The sequence below is a fragment of the Panulirus ornatus genome, chromosome 20 (assembly GCF_036320965.1).
Source record: "Panulirus ornatus isolate Po-2019 chromosome 20, ASM3632096v1, whole genome shotgun sequence".
Classification (NCBI taxonomy): Eukaryota; Metazoa; Arthropoda; class Malacostraca; order Decapoda; family Palinuridae; genus Panulirus; species Panulirus ornatus.
The window spans coordinates 2,724,879-2,747,176 of record NC_092243.1 but is presented as its reverse complement, the minus strand read 5'-3'; the positions used below and the strand labels follow the sequence as shown (position 1 = coordinate 2,747,176).

General features: G+C 42.9%; 1 protein-coding gene across 2 annotated transcripts in view; it reads right to left on the bottom strand.

Annotated features, from left to right (window-relative positions):
- Nucleotides 1–22,298, bottom strand: part of LOC139755860 (carbonic anhydrase-related protein 10-like) — a 94,357-nt gene that overhangs the window by 22,909 nt on the left and 49,150 nt on the right. For both annotated transcript variants that reach the window (XM_071674494.1, XM_071674495.1), the window contains exons 4-5: nt 5,566–5,702; nt 749–940 (exon numbers count right to left, since the gene is read on the bottom strand). In XM_071674494.1, the coding sequence (XP_071530595.1) occupies nt 749–940; nt 5,566–5,702 (329 nt within the window). The remainder of the gene's footprint in view (nt 1–748; nt 941–5,565; nt 5,703–22,298) is intronic.

Below are 22,298 nucleotides of genomic sequence, written 5' to 3'. Positions count from 1 at the left end.
ATCTATCTATTTATATATGCAGCGACGCAGTTGACTAACTTCTTTCCCCTAATGCCAACAGTCCCCCTCGTCCAACTGCAGGTAGGTAGTTCATGCCCAGTTGCTCGCCTCGTTTGCCCAGGCGCCTCAGTGTAAATTCCTCTCACGTCCCAGCCAAGGTGGAGGTCTGTTTGGACGTGGCCGAGGGGCTAATTCACCTGACATACGCCTCGGAGACAGACTGAGCAAGAAAACTTCAAAGTCTGAGAAAAACACTTACTCCTGCGAAGTTTTATACGAGCGACTGAGAAGTTGTTCCTGGGTCTTGTGTCTGCGACCAGCAATAAAATGGAAACTTTTTCTTTGTCGTCCAAGTTCCGAGCAACGGTGACACAACACAAGACCCATATACGAACAGCCAGACTGACGGAGGAACAATGAAGGAGAATAGGAGCCTACATGACACTTGAAAGACTTCGTGTAGTGGATCGCCTGAAGAGAGGCAATACCCGCTTTACGTACAATGAAAACAAGGAATCATTTTCATAAGCTAGACGAGTTAGCGCCATTAAAATGCCATAATTATCGCTTAGGAGGAGCAGTCTGGTGAGGTGAAATGACGATCATAACGGGAACAATCAAAGGTGGGAATCAAGGTCAGGGTCTTTGAGGTGTACAGAAGACGTTGAAATGATAGCAACGGCTCAAACTATACTCCTCCTCCTCCTCCTCCGTGAGTCTGACGCCCCAGGCTGGCTACCCTACCTACCTCTGCCGGGAAGGCGTAGTTCGCGATGGTGTGTTCCGAGCCTTGCAGGTCCCGCTCACCGAAGTGGAGGCGCAGGTGGCTGACGGAGTAGGTGTAGGAGAGCGGCCCACCCGATAGGTTGACTGGAGGACCTGACGAAGGCTTCACTCGCCACTCCAGACTGTGACCTGTGTTGACCAGCATCCCCTGCACCTGTGAGGGGGAGGGGGAGGGGGATGGATGCTTTGTAGTGATGACCTGAGACCTGAGTGGTGACCTGGATCCTGTAAGTGTTTAGTAGTGTCTACCTGAAGGCGAAAAGTAATAGAGGGTTGGGTGATGATGATGGTTTCTTGACCTGTATGGGTAGAATGTAGTGTCACCAGGTACCTGACGAGGTAGTCTCGGACCTGTAAGACCTGTAGACCTGTAATGTTGACCAGAAACTTCCTCTCTGTAATAATGAGTGAAGATAAAGATTTAGGGAACCAAATGTAACACTTTTGAAATTATCAACAGATACAATTTCAAAATATCTTTACCAGTAATTTAACCGACACATTTCAGTATATTCAGATTAGTATGAGCGTCCATCAACATTACCAACTGAACGAGTAATATAATTAAGGTAATTATGAGCCTCTAATTAAAATATATCATTCATAGTTTGGCAGCTAATACATTATTTTTCACGTATACAAAATTCATTTCAGGAAAGAAGACACTAACTCAACCCCTGTATATGGTGATCATGTAGATAATCTAAAGAAAAATGAACAACGATTATCGTAAATCGCCACATACATAAGATAAAAGATAAAGTCGAAATTACAAAAACACACATAAAATGATATAAACAAAAGCTCTCAACTCTGGCCAAGACAATCGAGGAAAATATCATGAAAAGCAGTTCAGAAATTGTACGTCCACAGGAAGGGAAGAATGAAAAGGACTTTCGAAAGTGTGTTTAAGATTTTACAAAAAGATGGAAATGATACAAGGACACATGATATGCCAGGCGTCCTCTGAAACACAAACACACACAGACAGACAGATACACACACATATAAATTCGATCATGCTAAGTAAACCTCTCTATACTCCAGCAAGAACATGCAAGCACGTTTCTTTATCATACAACACTTAAGGAAAAATCTTCACATTAGCTTATAGATTAGACAAGCAGAGGAAGGAAAGATCAAATAAACCATTCACTCATGAGTTCACGAAGCATCAGGAGAGAGAGAGAGAGAGAGAGAGAGAGAGAGAGAGAGAGAGAGAGAGAGAGAGAGAGAGAGAGAGGAAATGTATATAGGTTACAGAACAGATATGCTATTATCTATACTAGATCAAAATTCTGCAAATGACACGTAAATATCTTGACACTAAACCATATGTTTAAAACAACTGGAAATTGTCCATCTAGATGTGATAAAACATCTTTAAAAACAGACTAGTTCCCACATACCCCATTGTTACTTATGCTACTTTGTTCCTGTATGACAAGAGGAACTCACTCCTGTATTAGCACTTCGCTGTCTAGGGAGCTACTGGTCAACATGGAAGTGTACTACCGAGGTTGTGTGGGTACAGTCGTGAGTGTGGTCACGCACTGCTCGAAAAGGTGGTTCGGTAATTAGGTATTTGGTTTGTCTTCGTCGCCTAAAGTGTTCGGATGGCCGTCCGGAGGGGTCGCTTCGTCTCGCCAAGACACAGAACGTGACAGCTATTTCATTTATACTCGTAAACAGTAGACGACTATAATTCTACAGCAATAACATCCTTGAACTTAAGAAAATGATAAGATTGAATCGTTTGTTCTGTTTCTGAAACTACTCTGACGGTGATGTGAGGATGAGATTCACATAAGAAGGTAGTCAGTCGCTTACAGAGTGAATAACAGCCTTTTCCCCCAGTGATGGGAACTGGTGATGGGATTACATAAGTCTAAGAATATGTGCAAGATTTCTTGACGAACAAGAGTAAATGTCTTGAGACAGTTGATGATATCCTTGATGGCTATAATAATATGCATGGCGGCTCACCTATATATACACTGATAATACTCGAGGGAATTTCTTCTGATGATAGAAAGAACATTATCTAACACTGAAAATAATTTTTTTTCAGATATTGGCACACCTTCTGCGTGACGCGCAAGTCCAACAGCGAGCGAGGAAGCCAGCGAACGCGCCCAACCATAAGCTTCGGAGTAACATATTGGTGCCGATGGTCTCTCTAGGTCTCTCTGTCTCGCATCTCCTCCGTCTTTCCACTCGGAGAGATGGAGAGAATCACGTGAATAAAACATGAGAGGAAGGGAGGAAGGAATGGAGAGAGGGAGGGAGGTGGAGAAGGGAGGGAGGGAGGGAATGTGTCTTTATGCCATGTCTTCACGTCGGGTCTTCACATCTCAAGTTTCTGATCTCCATCTCCTAACTTCCGGACCATCTCGTAGTTAAGAATTATTTAGCAGTGGACTGCCCCACTGTTTGGTATTCATGGGCAGCCGCAGACCAACGTAAAACACACACACACACACACACACACACACACACACACACACACACACACACACGTTCACACATATGTATATTCCGTCCGGCACAGCGACTTTCATGCATCTTAAAATGTCGATGTGGACAAAGTCAATCTGTAGGCGAACGCACAAGGGAATAGATTCTTTCGTATTCAAATGGCGCAGTGTATCCGAATCGTCGGTCAGCAGCTTGGTCTTGGTTTAGTTCAACTTGTAAATTCGGGACGGCTTCCTTGGTGTTGTCTTGAAGTAACATCTCACTAAAGGTCGTTCAAGTTAGAAAGATTTAGATTAAATGTTTCGCTTTTTATGTACACTCGATAGATTTCATGACCGGTCTATCGAGAGCTCTTAAGGTGTCGTTTACAGATCACTGGATGAAATGAATGATAATATCTCCGAAGAAATGATATATATAAAAAAGAGCCATGTGAGAATTTATGTATTGTGTTCGGTGGGGGAAGTTAGAGCGCGCACTGAGTTTACGTGAGGGGTTAAGTTTTCGTAAGGGTCGAGTTTGTGTGAGAGGAAAAGTTTACGTGAGAGGAGTGTATACTCGGGCGGGAAAGAATGGAAGTGTACATCACTGGGTATTTACAGACAGGGGTGGAGATGCTTTCTACTAATGTGGTTTACTTTAGAGGGATACTCATGTGTATGTGAGTTTACACGAGGGACGGATGCGTTCGTATGTGGGTAGAGGAGTTTACTTATCATCTCGCGTCCTCTAGCTACACCACTCCCTCCCTCACACACCACACACACACACACACCTTACCTTCTGTACATCACGACAGACGAAACACAACAGACGCATCCCAGCTGTAGATGTCTCAAATACATCACAAGTATGATAACCACAACATCCGCTCAGTATTTTGTTATCAGAATACCCGACACTCATTGTTACGTATGACGTGGACACACACACACACACGCACACACATCACACACATACACACACACACACACACACACACACACACACACACACACACACGAAGCCACATGTGTTGAGAGTAAATTGAAAAAGAAACAATCTATGCAGTACTCTACCTCCACACTGTGGATCACAGAACCAATACCTGGAACATGAAGACCCTCCCATGATTGTAAAGGTCAGAACACAAGACCCATTTTCTTTTCATGCCCTAAGCTGAAGGTAAATGCCTACGGTCATAGAGATAGGTAAAGGTCATCTGATCACCCAGAAGGTCAAGGGTCATTTAAAGTTAACATGAAAGTACACCATGAGGTGGGATACAGGTCATAAAACCTTGGGTTAGAGGTCAGGAGGTCAGGGGGGGTCAGACCCAGGAACCCGTTTTATGTGGTCCCTGTGGATTTGAGCCTGCACTCCACGCCGTAGCATGGTAAGGCCGACTACTGTGTGACGAGAATGTCCTCGACGAGGCAGTATGTCCTCCCTCTCACTGACGATGATAAACCATCGTCCAGGATGACCTCTTGACCACAGTGTTACCACCTGCTGATGACGCTCGTTAACCTCACCCTGCAAGGGTCACCAGGCGATGTGACACAGTCCTGTGGTGTATATCACAGGCAGAGGGTCTGAGGCAGGTCATGTGGTAACACTGACCGAAGGATGTGTCATGAGGCGGTTGTACCATCCATCACTGCACGTGTGTGTGTGTGTGTGTGTGTGTGTGTGTGTGTGTGTGTGTGTGTGTATGTCGGGGGATCAGTTGTTTTCAGAAGTTAAAATCTGACTTCTGACCTTTGTTTTCTGGCTCGTCAGAGGTCACTGAGGGTCATCATGAACGTGTCCTGTACCCGGTCAGTGTCAGGTGATACAAACATAAGACAAAATCAAGAATAAACAAGAACGGACATCTTGGATGGCATCCTGGTCAAAGAGGACTTCGGAACTCACCACTTCCACACCTCTCGATCAAAAATGTAAAAGCTCTATTGATTCGCAAGAGGACCCAGTGGTATGTTGCTGTCTGTAGTTCTAAATTCCTATATATATTTTTTTTTTTACGTCGAATGATCTGGTCACGACCAAAGGTCAGAGTGAATGCGAAGGTTTACACGAAACATAAGGTAGTGCTAAAGAGATTCAGTAGTGAGGTTGAGAAGACGGAGGAGAATCGAAGAGTCTTTAAGGAAGAAGAAAAAGATCGCATCTACCTAGAAGGAATAGGAGAAACATATAATGATATAATAACTGTACACTGAGAGGCGATTCACTAGTGTCAGTGAGGTCGAATCTATACCACATACGTCAGAGAAAAAAGATCAATAAACGTAAAATGTTTTTTTTTTCATGACGTACCTGAGTCTTGTCTAGTGTTATTGGTGTGAGGTTGGGATCATGTAGCAGCGTACGAGGATCCAGGTTGATGGGCGACTGTCTCCTGCCCTCAGAACACATGGCCCACGCAGGGTTGATGACACCCCAGAATTCCGGTCCTGAGTTAGGTAGAGGAAGGAAGACCAGCTGGTCACATCTTGTGGTAGATGAATGGAACGATTTAGGTGGCAAGTAGGGATGACATTACACAGATGGATAATGTCTTCTTCGTAAAGGCTGATATAGATTATATTACTGTGATTTGGTTGGATGCTAACCAACCTCTTAGTCTTGTCTGGTTTAGTATCATTACTTTAGTAATTAAATACATGTTATATGAGTCACATCTGGTTAGGAAGTAATGTCTTAGGAAAAGAATTAAGTTTATATCAGGTGTATATTTGGATGATATGAGATTATATACATATATCAAAGGCAATATGGATATTAATTAGGTAGATATAAGAATATTACTTATGATAATGTGGGAGTTTCTATATTGCTGGAAGAGAATATTGTTAATAGCATTATTCAAGTTCCTTCAATCAAGGATTTAGCATTGTCTATATGGAAAATTACTTTACCGTTCTATATGTAAGAAAATCTGTAACAAAAGAGCTTATCTACTCAGCATGACAGGCAGAAATGTCTTCCTCTTTACTGTGATAACTTCAACAAGGTTAGAGAACCTCATTTGATAAATCTAAAATCAAAAAACAAATGTTCCTTCACGAATTTCAAAAGATCACAGGGAACGCGTCTGCGCCGACCAGATGACGAGAAACCCAGCAACACAGAGCAGGAACACAGCGCAGCAACACCTGGCCAACACACGAGACACCACACAAAGCCAGCCAGGTGCAACACTATGCATCAGTTGGATTGAGGCATCAACCACACACCTCTCTGTGTCAGGATTGATGGATTGATGAACTTCATTACATATACACATATTCTGTTTTTTAACTCAAACTTTTTCTCTATTCTCCCTCTTCCCGTCTTCTTTCAATCACGAGAGGTTCCGTCGGGGACAGGGGTAACCGTCGTACAGTAAATGTAAAATAAATCGTAACATATATCAATCAAAACATCTTCTGCCCATATTGCTAGCGCCACATTTTAATCACTATGCTGCTGCCAACACCACCACTATACCAGAACACCATTTCCATCACTGTACCACCACAGGACCATATGAACACCACACACACACACACACACACACACACACACACACACACACACACACACCATTATAACCTCACTACTCATATACTACCACACAACCAACCCTTCAACACATCACCAGTACCTCGTCCACACTAGACAAGTACCATACCACAACCACCACAATACCACGCCACGAATCCCACTCTCCTCAAACCATCGTAAGGGAAAAAAAGTGGGACAATGAGGAAATGAGGGGAACCACTCACGGCCGGGTGCCATTATTGGCAATTCAGTAATAATGAGGATTAATCAGTCGTAAACTACCAGGCTTCAGTTTATTAATACGAGACATTTATCTCGCCCAGGATGGATGATTATCAGCGATTCCTTCACTCCAGACCCAATCCTGGGGAAAATGTGTCTCTGGCTTTCGAATGAAACACGTTTCCAATGCTGCTTCAGTCAATACTGGTGAAGTGTTACATGCGTACATACATACATGCATACATACATACATACATACATACATACATACATGCATACATCCATCCATCCATACATACATATTGGCAAAGATATTAACTGTTTTTCATTTACTTATGCATCTGTATCCCTTTACTTTATTCTCAGGAACGTCACGACACAGACGTACAAGGTCTTGCTTTTTCCCAGGAAGGCCTGACCTGGGTTATACTATTTATACACGGCTGTTGTTGTCTACAACCCACTCTACGCTTTTATGGAGCGCTTCTCTTTTTCCTTTCCACCTTCAGCCACTACCCCTGGGTTGTGGGAGGTCGTGTGTTGGTGAAGGGGTCACACGCTAGGCCAGCAGTACCTGATGTGTGTGTGTGTGTACACGAGAGGCTTCCGTGTGTGTGTGTGTGTGTGTGTGTGTGTGTGTGTGTGTGTGTGTATAAAGATGGAAAAGAAAATGGAAAGTAGACAATATCGCAGTAGAGAGAACAGGGAGAAGAAAGAGGAGTTAGAGGGTGATTTGTTGGGCGTCCTGTCCCTCTGGCGCGTCACCAGGCTACACGCCCCCACCACAGGCCAGGGACGGTGGCCGCCACATTGCAGAGGGAGAACGGAGGAGGAGGTGAGGTGACACGCCAGGGACAGGTCCCGGGAGGAGGGGAGGATATGGTTTAAGTTGGCAGCCCCAGGGGTGTGGATGGAGAGGGAGTGAATGGGTGGTGGTGACAGGTGTGTAGGAGGGAGGGAGTGAAAGGATGCTGTTTCTGGGGAGAGGTTGGGGGTGTGGGGGTGGCGACAGGTGTGTAGTAGGGAGGGATTGATGGGGTGGGGTGCTGTTCTTGAGGAGAGGCTGGGGAGGTAATAGGGGAGTGATGAGAGGGGATGGAGAGCAGGAGCAGCAGCTAGGACGTGCCTCAGCTCTCGTCTCCCCAGGTCAAGAGGCTCAACACGCTCCCCTTCATGTAAATAACAACATGTACTCCCCTAACCCCCAGAAACATTCACCTTCAGGAACTTCTTCCATTTTTCTACTTCTCAGAAGAATCATTTTCTGTTACATTTCTAAAGATTTTCTCCAAGATTTTATTCTGCCATACAACTTTTTCCTATATGTCCTTACTGTCTCTCTTTCTCTCGTCTGTCTCTCTCTCTGTCTCCTCTGTCTGTCTGCCTGCTCCTGTTTCTGTCTGTCTCTTTGTCTGTCTGTCTGACTGTCTGTCCCTCTTTTCTTTTCCTTCATGATGGACTAACGTACTCATATTGTTCGGTCAATAATGTTATGAAAATGTCACATGCTAACGCCAGATGTGACATGTGATATCGGCAGATGTTGGTATCGGAGCGGCGGTCGATATCATCCGGAAGCTGCCAGTCGACCTGGAGACCTGGTACGTATGGTAACCGTAACTGTGTGACGCTGCTGACGGTAACGAGAGAGAGAGAGAGAGAGAGAGAGAGAGAGAGAGAGAGAGAGAGAGAGAGAGAGAGAGAGAGAGAGAGAGAGAGAGAGGAACAACATGAACTTAACGATCTCCTCCCTCCCCCCCTCCCCACCTAATCTCCCGTCTGATTGGCTAACTGGTTTATCTAACTGGCTACGTGAGTCGTTGGCTTGTGTTTGACTGTTTGGCCGACTGTCTGTTGTTTGTTTTTGGCTGTTGGCTGGCTGTATGCCTGGTAATATGGGTCGTCTGGTCGGCTGGTAGAAGGGACTGTAGTTTTGAGTGCCAATCTACATGTCGTGTGGCACACACACACACACACACATATATATATATATATATATATATATATATATATATATATATATATATATATATATATATATATATATATTCCCATTTTACCTCTCATTTCCGATGTTCCTAAATACAGAGCTGAGTTAAATGTTAATGAAACGCCGAAAAAACAAAAGCCCATTAAGATATTACAATGAAATATGTGAAGTGTAAGGCAACGTAAATATACTCTATCTTTGAGCAAATGCTCTCGTGTTTTCACGTCATTCCTTCTCTTTCTCTGTTTTTCTCTCAATGGCGTTTGGGCAAATATTTTTTCTTCAGACGGGTTTGGGAGCGAGAGGGATGTGTTTACCTATTTGTATTTACCTATTTGTACAGAATGGAGAGAGAGAGAGAGAGAGAGAGAGAGAGAGAGAGAGAGAGAGAGAGAGAGAGAGAGAGAGAGAGAGAGAGAGAGAGAGAGAGCTCTACACTCGTGGGGCGCCCCATATCGTGTTTGTCTTTGTAATCACCCTATTGGTACCGTACGGGGAGGGAGTTCCACACCCGTCGGGGGGCGCCCCCCCCTCTCCATCTTTTGGACGGGTTCAACTATGACGACAACATTTTGAGCTCACGTATGGTGTCTGCACCGGCCACCTCCTCTCTGGGTCTGTTGCGTTCATCCACCACACTCCTGCTGTCAAAGTACGTCATTACAGCTGTTTTACTGATAGGTTTGTTGCTTGATTTCATGTTGTTTCCTATGGCTGTTCTAAACTTTACCAAGGACCTCCCTCTTTCTACAAACACTGCCCCTGCTACTGAATGTAGCGTAGTTTCAAAACTGTAGTGTCCCTGGAAAAGGGGTCCTGGAGAGATTGTTAATAAATAGATATATCCACCAATATAATAAATCATGAAGAGGATTGTGTTCATCGAAATCCAAACCAATTCACTTATCGAGGAAATCATATATGTGAGCGAGAATCCATAAAGAGACTGGGTGATCAATGAATGATTATGAGGATTAATTTTTGTACTCATGTTTTCTGTACGTAATACAAATGATTATTACTATTTGAAAGGTTGATCACATATGCATGAGTTTGAAATAAAAAGAAATTGTTGAAAGTTATAAACTAATGTAAACACACGACCGGAAGTCCTATGACCTCTCTAATCATTCTAAATTTTTTCAATATCCAAATAGAATATTTTCTGAAGACTTAATTAATTTCATGATGACAAGCTAATGATATAATGTTCCAATAATCTTTACCTTTGCGTTTACCTTTCTTAATCATAAAATCTTCTGAAATTCTTTGTAATAAAAGAAAGTAACAGAGTGTTGAGGTCAAAGGTCACTACTATTATTAATCTAGTTCGAGCCAGTAATATCACAGGGAGACTAATTAATCTGATTTAAAAAATCATATAATACACGCAATTTACTTGCTTCATAACGCGTGTGTGTGTGTGTGTGTGACGTGACCAGGTCATTATACAGCAGTATATTAACGTTAATTAATGAGAGTAATAACGCTGTCGCTGTAACGAAATGACAGATAGTACACTGGTACAGTAATGATAAACAGTACACTGTTACGGTAATGATAGACAGTGCACTGTCACAGTGATAACAAACAGTACACTGTTACAGTAATAACAGACAGTACACTGTTACAGTAATAACAGACAGTACACTGTTACAGTAATAACAGACAGTACACTGTTACAGTAATGATAGACAGTACACTGTTACAGTAATGATAGACAGTACACTGGTACAGTAATGAGACGGACAGACTGAGGAGCCTGCTGTCCAAAGCTCCACTGGCGAAGCTTGGTTATAACGAACGAATTTTTATCACGAAATTACAGCTGAATTTATTGGAAAGTTCAGAGGAAGACGATGAGGATGATCGCTGTAACGAGAGTACAGTGCAGTGATGTGGAGATGAACGACATCACTGTAGCGATCACCTGACTGATGACCTCTCTCTCTCTCTCTCTCTCTCTCTCTCTCTCTCTCTCTCATCGCTTATATAATTAGCTGACACGTCAAACACGCTGACACACACGAGCATGGACACACATATACACATTCATATATATATATATATATATATATATATATATATATATATATATATATATATATATATATATATATATATATATATGTATTCACTTTGAACATTTTATACATGACTGAACAGTAGTAGCCCAGTGTCATCATAGCGTCATCAATATTTGATGTGGTCATCTTTAATGTTAGGAAATGACAGGTAATTACCGCGGGCGTTTTGCATGACAGAGCTCTGCAAACAGCTGTCTGCTTCCCACACGGGCAGGAAAAGACCAAACCAGGAATTGTTTACACATGATAACAACAGGAGGTCACGTGAGCAAACTATGATTCGTGATTTTCCTTCAACCTTGGTTGACTGACCCGTCTGATGTGTAACTGGACGATTGCTACCGAACTGATTATTATCATTTCTGGAAGAAACGATCATAGGAATTATACCAATTTGGAGAATAATCAGGTTTAATTTTCGATCAGTAATGGTCAATGATTATGATGATACGTATGACTGTAAAATGTGAGGGTGAAGCAAAGCATATCCTGTGGTTTGGTACACATGGTCAAATTTTACGATAATTCTATGACAGGAAAATTATCACCAAAGACAGAAAAATATTCCGGAGAAAAAATATGTACACATTATCATTTTATTCAGTTACGTATGAAATTACTTTTAATGTAGTCGAGGTGAAGAAATTTTGAATCTCGTTTACGAAGTGAATATTAAAGATGATGAAGGAAAGGCTTAGGTGGGAATGACCTTTATGGTGTGTGTGTGTGTGTGTGTGTGTGTGTGTGTGTGTGTGTGTGTGTGTGTGTGATTCAATTGCAGTTCTTAAATATGATACTATGAACCACCTCACGATACAGTAATACTCTATCATACTATATAAGACCCGTCAGCTTCATTAAGAAATAGTAAATATCATTAAGATCTCTCTTCATCTGAGATATGTCTCTAAACAGTTCATAGAAATTACTGCGTCTTTATAGATATGACAGAATCATCAAAACCCTGAAATAATAAAGAGGTTATTGTTATCATTCCATAGGAATGTTTCTACTTCATTTGTAATGACATTAATTTTTGAAAATCCTTCTTGATTGTCTCTGATATATCATTGTATGGTAGCCTTGTGGTACGTTCCAGACTATTTTGTTTTCAGATTTCATTACTTCCTTTCTTTCTTCTTTATTGTGACATCTTTATTTCAGTCTCATTATCCTTTAATTTCTTCATCTTCTTGCCAGCCATACGTACATCATCCCTCGTCTTCCATTCAGTCTGTCTAGCCTCTGAGACTCTGCTACTGTTACCCTCTCCTGGTAATCCATGACTGCCACTCTCCTCGTAACCCGGGCTGGGTGTGTGCGGGGCTCCCTGCCCGTAACCCGGGCTGGGTGTGTGCGGGGCTCCCTGCGTCATCAGCGGCCACCACAGGCACCGCATCTCATCCACACTCTTGCGTGTCATAGCCTCCGCTGAGACCCCGGCTCGCTACTGCCTCCCTCTTCAGCCAACACTAAGGGCAAGGGAAAGACTCAGAGCGCGCGACACACGAAGCCGAGATGCGTTAAGTCTAGACTATGTGTTTTCCCCAACGAGTTCGTGAGGAGTAGACGAAGAAATGATGGATAGTTGAAGTTAGAATTGGTCAGCGTTACTCCAAGCCACAAGCTCCCAGTACCTGCCTGAGGTAGAGGTCTGGGGAGGCCTGCTACTTACACAGGTCGTCCGTCGTCCCCGCCTTCGTCTCTCGCTCCGTGATGAGAGCATAGCAACCATAAAAGTCTCGAGAGAGCTTCCCGGCGCAGAGGCGAGGCCCTGACGCTGCACAGCAAACTCCTTCTTTCGGTCGGTTCGGAAGCTAACCAACCTTAGAGCCAAAGACCGACCAGACAAACCAAACGTCCGGTCAACCAGCCAGCGAGCTAGAGAGCCAACCAGCCAGTCTTCCAGCCAGCCAGCCAGCCAGGTGGATGGTCGACCATCCCTCACGTCGTGAGGGTTGACAAGCAACACTTGGCCACATCTGCCGCTCAGGACGAAGGTGTTTGTTGCTGTCTGCGGAGCTGCTGCTGCTGCTGTTGTTACTACTGTTGTTGTTGTTGCTGTTCTTGCTGTTGCTGTTTTAGCTGCAAGGTTATCGGTGAGTACAGCAGGATAATCCCAATGCCGGATGCTACACACGACAACTTTCTTAACCACTCCTGAAGCAGTGTAGGTCAAGAGGATTCCTGATGTGTTACCGGACTCCGCCTGCCTCTGGTTGCATAGCGAGTTAAAAATCACCTTATATATGAGGTCGTGTATGCACATAATCTGTTGCTAAACAAGCAACAGTACCACTACTACTACAGGACTTTGCCCATCAGACAAAAGTAAACAAAACATTTAAATTTTTTTTCCCTTTGATCTGCTTTTTCCCAGGAACGCAACCCATCGCTTAAAGCAGGGAATGGGGTGGGGTTGGGGGGGGGGGTCTGCATTAGGCACGGGGCTTGTGAATTAGGAAGGGGAACGCGTACATTGCTTCCAACACGTTAAGTCACGAAAGTGTGCGTGTGTCTGCATACCACACACAAGCATGTATGTGTACTTACGAGTCAAATCACTTACATACACACAAGCACTGATACACATCTGCTAAAAGGCAAGCAAACATATACATATATACACACACAGAATACAGAAGATAACTATATACGTACAAACACACACACACACACACACACACACACACACGAAAGAAGATAACCATATACGTACACACACACACACATACAGAGAGAGAGAGAGAGAGAGAGAGAGAGAGAGAGAGAGAGAGAGAGAGAGAGAGAGAGAGAGAGAGAGAGAGAGAGAGAGAGAGAGAGAGAAACCATTAGATAGATAAAGAAGTCATGTAAATGGGCGACAACAATAGAGTCAGGAGAGGGGGGGGGCAAAAGATGGTCTTGGCGTGACGAAGCTGCACGACCTCTGATGAGCGAGTGGGCGGCTTCCTAGAAAACTACAAGGGATGAATGGGTGATTCAGATGTCCCGGGAGGGAGTGCCAGCAGGCCTTTGATAATGTCCTCCACACAAGACTGATGACAAGACTGGACCTCCTAAGGCCGGGGGATTACAGAAGGTCTTGCCAAATGGGTCGACAGCAACAGCCGATCTTGCAGGGAGCAGAGAACACACGCCAGCGGGGGTTGGCGAGCGAGGGTGGAAAGATGGGTTTCCCCTCAGGGCCTAGTGTTGGCACCATTACTGTTTCTGGTCCTTCTAGACGACTTGCCAAAACGAGGCGGAATCACACGTAGATGTATTTGCTGGTGTTGTCAATTGAAAATGATAGTCACATCACCATTCTCCTGCACCATGGGAGAATGTCGTAGAATGTATATACATTCTACGACACCAGCACCAAACTTGCATTCGGAACCTGACCACAGCATTTAAATACACGACCTGTTCCCATGACTCGAAAATCTAAAGGAAATCTATGCAAGGGAAATGACGTTCCCTTGCCCGTCCGTTGTCCTGTGTGAGGTGAAGGACAACGAGGGTTAGAAAGATGGATGTTATCGGAAAAGCTTTTATGTGACAATATTCTTTTTCCCGCCCTTTTTGCTATTTATAAACAACTATATCTCGTTTTTTGTTCTTTTCTAGGATGCTGTGTTCTGCCATAAGGTTTAATACGTGTTTGTTGTAGTTTATGATATTCGTAGGTTTGATTAGACATCTCTTTATAATGATGTATCATATAAACCTATCATCTCATATACGCATATAAACTGATCCCCTCCAACTCCCTCTCCCCCCAAAAAATACACGCATGATTTACAGATAAAGAAACATTGTTACAAATACACTAGTAATCACACAGCCACACACAAACATCCACTGTACATATATTGACATGTACATACGCACTCATACATGCACAAATACACAAATAAACTCAAACAAATACATAGAAAAAAGGCACGTGTGCATACACATCGACACACATTCATATATTCCAACCTAATCCTTAACATACTTAACAAATCATGGGACAGATGTGAGAGGCACAGCAGACTATATTCTACGTAAAACGGAGTCAAAATACGTCCTGATTTTTCGGTGCCAATCCATTCTTAAATCCATATATGGGGGAGAGGTCTGGGGTGTTAAGCTCCTGGTTGGGGGAGATATCTGGGGTGTTGAGCTCCTAGTGGGGGAGAAGTCTGGGGTGTGTGGAGGGGAGACAGTGGTGCTTGGGTGTGACTGGTAGTGGGGTGTAACCTTGTGTGATGTGGCATATCTAGTTGAGCGAAACACAGAGGGAACAGGAACGGAACATTACAAACGGAATGATACCATGTCTTATGCTCCTCGCTCATGACAGAATCATAGTTAGACAACGTACGAACTCGAGTAGGAGAGAAAATACATGATACAGAGGGAGGGAGGAATGATGTGAGGGGTCCAGACGGGAGTCTGGAGGCAGATGGTCAGAGTCGAGGTTGGGAAATGCGAATATACTGCCTGGGGAAGGATGATGACGAGGAGCGAATAGGAACAGAAGGGGAGGACTCGAGGTTGTGTGTTGTGTGAGGAGGAACAGGTCACTATCGAGGTCTGGGAGGGAGCCATGGCTGGGGGGTGGCGTGGGGAGGAAACTCATCAGTATCAAGGCATTACACTGACTTACTGATCACCTTCAAGTGGCGAGTGTCGCATCTTGCTAATGGTTAACGCCATCGAGGCTTGAGTGTTTACTTATACGTGATCAGGAGACACTCGCACATCACACCTGATTCTTACCGACGCAAAATAACAAAAAACCAAGAGGATCCAATTGTTTATGACTGTCATGCAAATGCCTTTAGGAATGAATGCAAGCGCTATAAGATATATTACTGATTCTATATATTCTTGTCTGAAGATTGGACACGGTTAATGGGGAAAAGATCATATATATATATATATATATATATATATATATATATATATATATATATATATATATATATATATATATATATATATTACACGAAACGGGTTTTAATTGGAATGATTATGATTCAAGAAGTAAGAAACATTTCCATCTCTCTGTCAGAACTACATAAGGACGTTTATTCCCTGTTTCTCTTAGGTCTATACATTCATAATTTTTGCCCCGTGTTGACGGCTGGATCTCACGAACGCAATTAAGTCATTGAAAGGCAGTGTAATGAAAACTCTAAGAATATTTTTTTCCCTTCCTTTGGGGATTAATTAAGGATCTGCTGGAGTAAATATATTCAGATATTAGATTATTCACACATAAGGTGTACCATGGCCAGTTTGACGAATATTATCATTAGTCAAGGTTCTGTGAGATGTTGTAGGTATGTGAATATCTGGGTGAAATATTCAGAGGCAGTTGATATTCAAGTATACTTCATACAACCATACTGCAGCCTCATCTCTCACACTGCCTCAGGATATATACACTCGGCGTATATGTATACATACATACGAACTATCATGTACACACACACACACACACGCGTAAACTAAAACACTACACTTATGACAATTAAATACGTTCTCTCTCTCTCTCTCTCTCTCTCTCTCTCTCTCTCTCTCTCTCTCTCTCTCTCTCTCAGACACAGACACACAGACACACACACACACACACAAACAAACAAACACAACCACGAAGAAGACAAACAAACATTAGCAAGTATCCATCAGTCTAGTTCAGCTGATGATGTACTTCGCTAATGTCTCCTAATGCTCACTGGAAATTGAATAGCGAAGCCAAATTAAGCACTTACTGATGGCGTGTTAACCACTAACTCTAATTGGAAACGAACTAGATAATCAGAGAGTTAGTGTGGCCGCCACGGGAGGTGTTGGCTACGTGATTCATCGATTAATATAACAAAAGCAAGTGTAGTGTCCAACTCTAATACGGTTGGAGATCTAAAATTCATCCTTAAACCCTAGAAGGAGGTTCTGTGGTATGAAAAAGCATTGTAGACACGACTGAAGACTATACCAGCATGATGAAATGGCTTATCACGTGGGATCTGGTAAGGAGTGAGTAGATTAATCCTTCTCAATCATGTAAGACAGCTAAAGACGATATCTTAGCTGCTCTTGAGGTGTGGTGTACCGCTTTGTTTGTAACACTGACTTGTATTAAGGGTGGTGTGGCATAAAGGAAAGTTTGTAACACTGACTTGTATCAAAAGTGAACAGCGAATATGATATGTGCTGCTTCTTATGTATGTATGTATGTATGTATGTATGTATGTACATATGTATGTGATCTGTGTTGCTTCTTACGTATGTATGTATGTATATATGTGTGTATGTATATATGTATGTATGTATGTACATATGTATGTGATCTGTGTTGCTTCTTATGTATGTATGTATGTATGTATGTATGTATGTATGTGTGCAAATATATTTGAATGTATATGTGTATATGATTACCATTTGTGTGTTACAGCGGGAGAGTTATACACTCCCGTGTTGCCCCGTCTCTTAACTTTGCAATGTCTCATGTCCTCACCCGACCTCCATTCGGGTAGTCATTTGTTTACCAAATGGCGTCCTAGATACGTCTCTTTCTTGTATATCAACTGACTGTTGTATTTCTTGTATCGCCTCTGATGATTTGATCATTACACGAAAGTGCACTTGGGAAATTATCGTGTTTCATTTCCCCGTGGATTAGAGGGAATTTACTTGATCACGCGCTCAATGGTGATTTTTTCCATATATATATATATATATATATATGTTTCTTTCTTTCTTCTTTCAAACTATTCGCCACTTCCCGCACCAGCGAGGTAGCGCCAAGAACAGAGGACTGGGCCCCTGAGGGAACACCCCCACCTGGCCCAACTCCCTGCTCCTTCCTTTGAAAAAAAAAAAAAAAAAAAAAAAAAAAAAACGAGAGGGGAGGATTTCCAGCCCCCCGCTCCCTCCCCTTTTAGTCGCCTTCTACGACACGCAGGGAATACGTGGGAAGTATTCTTAATCCCCTATCCCCAGGGATATATATATATATATATATATATATATATATATATATATATATATATATATCATCGTGTGAAGACTGGTTTAGGTGGGTTGTGAAGTACTGGAGAGTGTGTGGTAATGAAGAAGTGGCGCACCTGGGGCCCAGGAGAGAGAGAGAGAGAGAGAGAGAGAGAGAGAGAGAGAGAGAGAGAGAGAGAGAGAGAGAGAGAGAGAGAGCAGTCAGAGCGAGCAAGGAGGGTCTTGATCACACCCGTCTGGGTCGTGCTGCTCTGCTAGAGGAGGAAGAGGAGGAGGAGGAGGGAAGGAAGGAAAGGCGAAGGTGGGAAGATGGCAGGAGGAGAGAGGAAAAGAGAGAAGAGGAGGAGAGCTGACGATAGAGCAGGAAGGTAAAAAGTTGTCGGCAGAGAGAGAGAGAGAGAGAGAGAGAGAGAGAGAGAGAGAGAGAGTCATAAATGAGTTATCTTTAACCGTTAGAGAGAGATTCAAGAGGCCGAGTTGGCAACACTGGGAGCCACTGAATACATCAGGGTGAAAAATCTTTCTCAAAGTCTTAATTAGGCAGAACATGAACTACTGCCTTAACTATCCCTGGAATACATAACTACTCTTTCGGTACTTAATGAGCGAGCAAATTATGACTGGTTCTTGTTTAAGTGGTTTGCTTAAAGTGGTGACTGGTTCTTAAGTGGTGTGTTTACAATATTAATTGGTCCTTCAGTGGTGTTAATTGATTCTTTTAGACGTTGTAGACTGAATTAATTTGTTTCTCGTGTTGTTTCTTGACTTTATGTGATAATCTACAGATTATCTTATACCCCACAGGTTATCTCCTATCCCACATATCATCTCATTACCCCAAAATTACCTCATAGCCCACAGGTTATCTCATAACCCACAGATTATCTCATAACCCACAAATGATCTCACTACCCACACATTATATAATCTATCCCGCTTATAAAACATACAGAGCACCTTAGTTTCTTCCGGAGTCTAAATGTTAAGTAATTTCACCCGGTAAGAAAGACTTCCAGTTACATAAACATTAGCTCTCCTCCCTCTACTACCTGAATCATTGCATCACACGTCACAGAAAGTCCTCTAAATTAACAACAACAACAACACCTGCAACAAAAGGTCTGCAAACAACAACAACACCTGCTACAAAAGGTCTACAAACTACTACAACACCTGCTACAAAAGTAGATCACTTCAAATTACTTCCCTCCTTGTCACACGTAAGTGTATAGATTACTACCCTTTAACCACAATCAGAGTAAGTGAGTCTCTGTCACCGAATAAAACGAGTAGATTGCTCCAACTTTGAAATGACTTCCTCTAATATATCTTTAGAGAAGTGAGAGCGAAGATGAATGTTTTGGATCTGATGTCTGTGGGGTGTGGAGAAGCCAGTACGAGACGAGACAAGAAGAGAGGAGTGCTGTGGGACGGGAGTGTTTAGAAAAGGATAGGGAAATAACGAGCCTCATAAGGGTTGGAAGAGATCAGAAAGGGAGGGAGGCAAGGGAGGATGAGAACGGAACAGATACGAACAGGGAGAAATTTAAAATCGTCTGGTGTGGGAATCATCAGAACATGAAAGACCTGGGTGGCGAATCTGTCCACACAGACGGGTAATGTGAGTACAACAGAAACAGACAGGAACGGACGAGTCTCTCTCTCTCTCTCTCTCTCTCTCTCTCTCTCTCTCTCTCTCTCTCTCTCTCTCTCTCTCTCTCTCTCCACGACTCGTTATTCTTAACTCTAGAGTTTTCTCAGGTGAGCGCCAGGGGGGTAGCACATGCCTTGCCAAATCATCGTGCGATGTAAGATGTAAACAAACACCTCCCTCTCTTTCTCTCATTCGTGGACATACCATCAGTTCTCTGTCTCAGCCTTGTATACCCGGTCACGCACAACCCAACCAACAGTAGCTACACGAAGCCTAGACATGTCCGCTAACGTTAGGGTGAGTTACCTTACGTTTCAACAAGCATAACCAAATGAAAAAAGAAAAATAGGCCGCTTTTGTTTCGTTTACCAACAGGTAAACATGGAAACTCTACAAAAGTATTACTGTGAACGAAGTGGAAATATTCAAACATGTAACCCAATTTTAAAACCAGGAAGCCTTCTTTGTGAGACATAACAGTATTAGTGAGCCTCTGTGATCTGCTGGGCGTAAAAAAAAAGAATATGATGGAGTTAAAGTTCACCTGGGAGAAAAAAAAAATCAACAGAAGGAGGGTGGGGGAAGGGAGAGGGGAGAAGGGAAAGAGGAGGAGGATGAGAGAGAGAGAGAGAGAGAGAGAGAGAGAGAGAGAGAGAGAGAGAGAGAGAGAGAGAGAGAGAGAGAGAGAGAGAGAGAGAGAGAGACCATAGAAGAGAATCAGTTCCAACATTCACCTTAATGATGCCAAAATTTATGTCCACAGAGGACGTGTATGGGACTGTCACGTCACGGTGTCTCAATATCTCGACTTTATGGTCTGGTGTGGCTGACTCACCCATGATGTCATGGACCTCACACACGGAACACCGTCATAGGGACACTGGTACCAACAACACTAGAATATATAACGAAACAGAAACAGATGTTTTGTTTTGAATGATTCCAGAGGATGTAAGGCGCCAGTGTCTGGCCACAACCCTCCGACACGACCAATAACAAATGGAGGTCCCTATGTTCCAGGCCACCAAATCCCTCTCCTCTGGTTCCAGCACGTCTGGAAAAAGTAGAGAAGGTCCAGAAAACATCCGTCCTGGAACGGGAAAAGATAGTTCAGCTTTATGGTCAACACCTGAAATATTGAAGAGTAACAGATAAAGGACGAGAAACACCCGTCGTGTATCCGAGACTGTTCCAGTTTTGTTGTCTTCTTTGTTCCAGCGGTCAGGTCGAGCTCACGTATGATGTGTTTCGTTCCACCGTTCCTCCGTGGCAGGAGAGGGAGGAAGATGGTTTAGAAAGACCGAGCAGTAACGTCCCCAGACTTACTCAACTATTTTTTCATCTAACTCGATTGATCAAAACGAACAAATACAGAGGAAAATAATCTTTCCAAAAAACACTTTATATGTCTAATAAAGGCGATTACGTTGTAATGTAATTTATATATTCTATATAAATCATCATATGCTAGTGGACAGGTTTATGTAACAAAAACCACAGAAACATGAGTCTCTTTCTCTTTCCATTTTCTCTAGCTTTCTCTTCAGTCATCCCATCTCTCCTCCTCATCACTATCTTTACTTAATCTTAAAAGAAATAATCCCCTTCTCTTCCACCGAACCTCGATTCATCAGTGTGAGGTATGGGAACTGAGGACTCTTCTGTGGGTCTGTCGTGTGGAGGAGTACTGGTAAAGGTGGTAGATGTGTGGATAGCGACGTATGGCCTACCTAGTGCTCTTCGCTCGACCAACACCAGGAAATAAAGAGCATTTCAGCTTCCCAATATAACTGGGGAAACACCTCCCAGTAATATAGACCATTACGGTGTACATCCGGTGAAAAAGAGAAAAAAGAAATAGTTTTAAATGGAAGCTCTGTGGCTCCCTCTTCTGGTGTCAAAGACGTTTATCATATTTCTGTCTTCCCTTCCTTTTCTTGCTTCATCTGCCTCATCTTCGCTTCACTCATCCTTTCTTCCTCATTTGCCTCACTCATTCCTTCGATTATCACTTCATTTCTTTCACGCTCTCTCTCTCTCTCTCTCTCTCTCTCTCTCTCTCTCTCTCTCTCTCTCTCTCTCTCTCCATCTATACACATCATCACTGCATAAATTCCTTTCAAGACAATTACCCTCATTACAAGTGACACTTTTACTGGGGAAACATTTCCATTATTATCATGAGTTATCATTTCCAATTCCCCCACAATAGACTAAGGAGGCCAAGCCTTCCCAGCACATAAATTCCACAAGTTAATATAAGGAATAAATGGCCTTCCGTTCTATAAGCAATAAATGGCCATTCGTTCTATAAGCAATAAATGGCCTGTCGTTCTGTAGCTATTTCTTAAAATTTTGCCTGTAATTTGGAATCAAAATTGAGGCCATATATTGGGTAATACTTTCCGATACCGAGGGAAGTTCTCTTCCAGCAATACCATATTGAATGTGGCAGACTTAAGACGTGTCGTCTGGTGTGATCATATAAGATGAATTTAGATAAATCTTGGGATCTGGAGTGCCCCTGGAAGGTCTAAGCGTGTCACAAGGTCTGGAATGC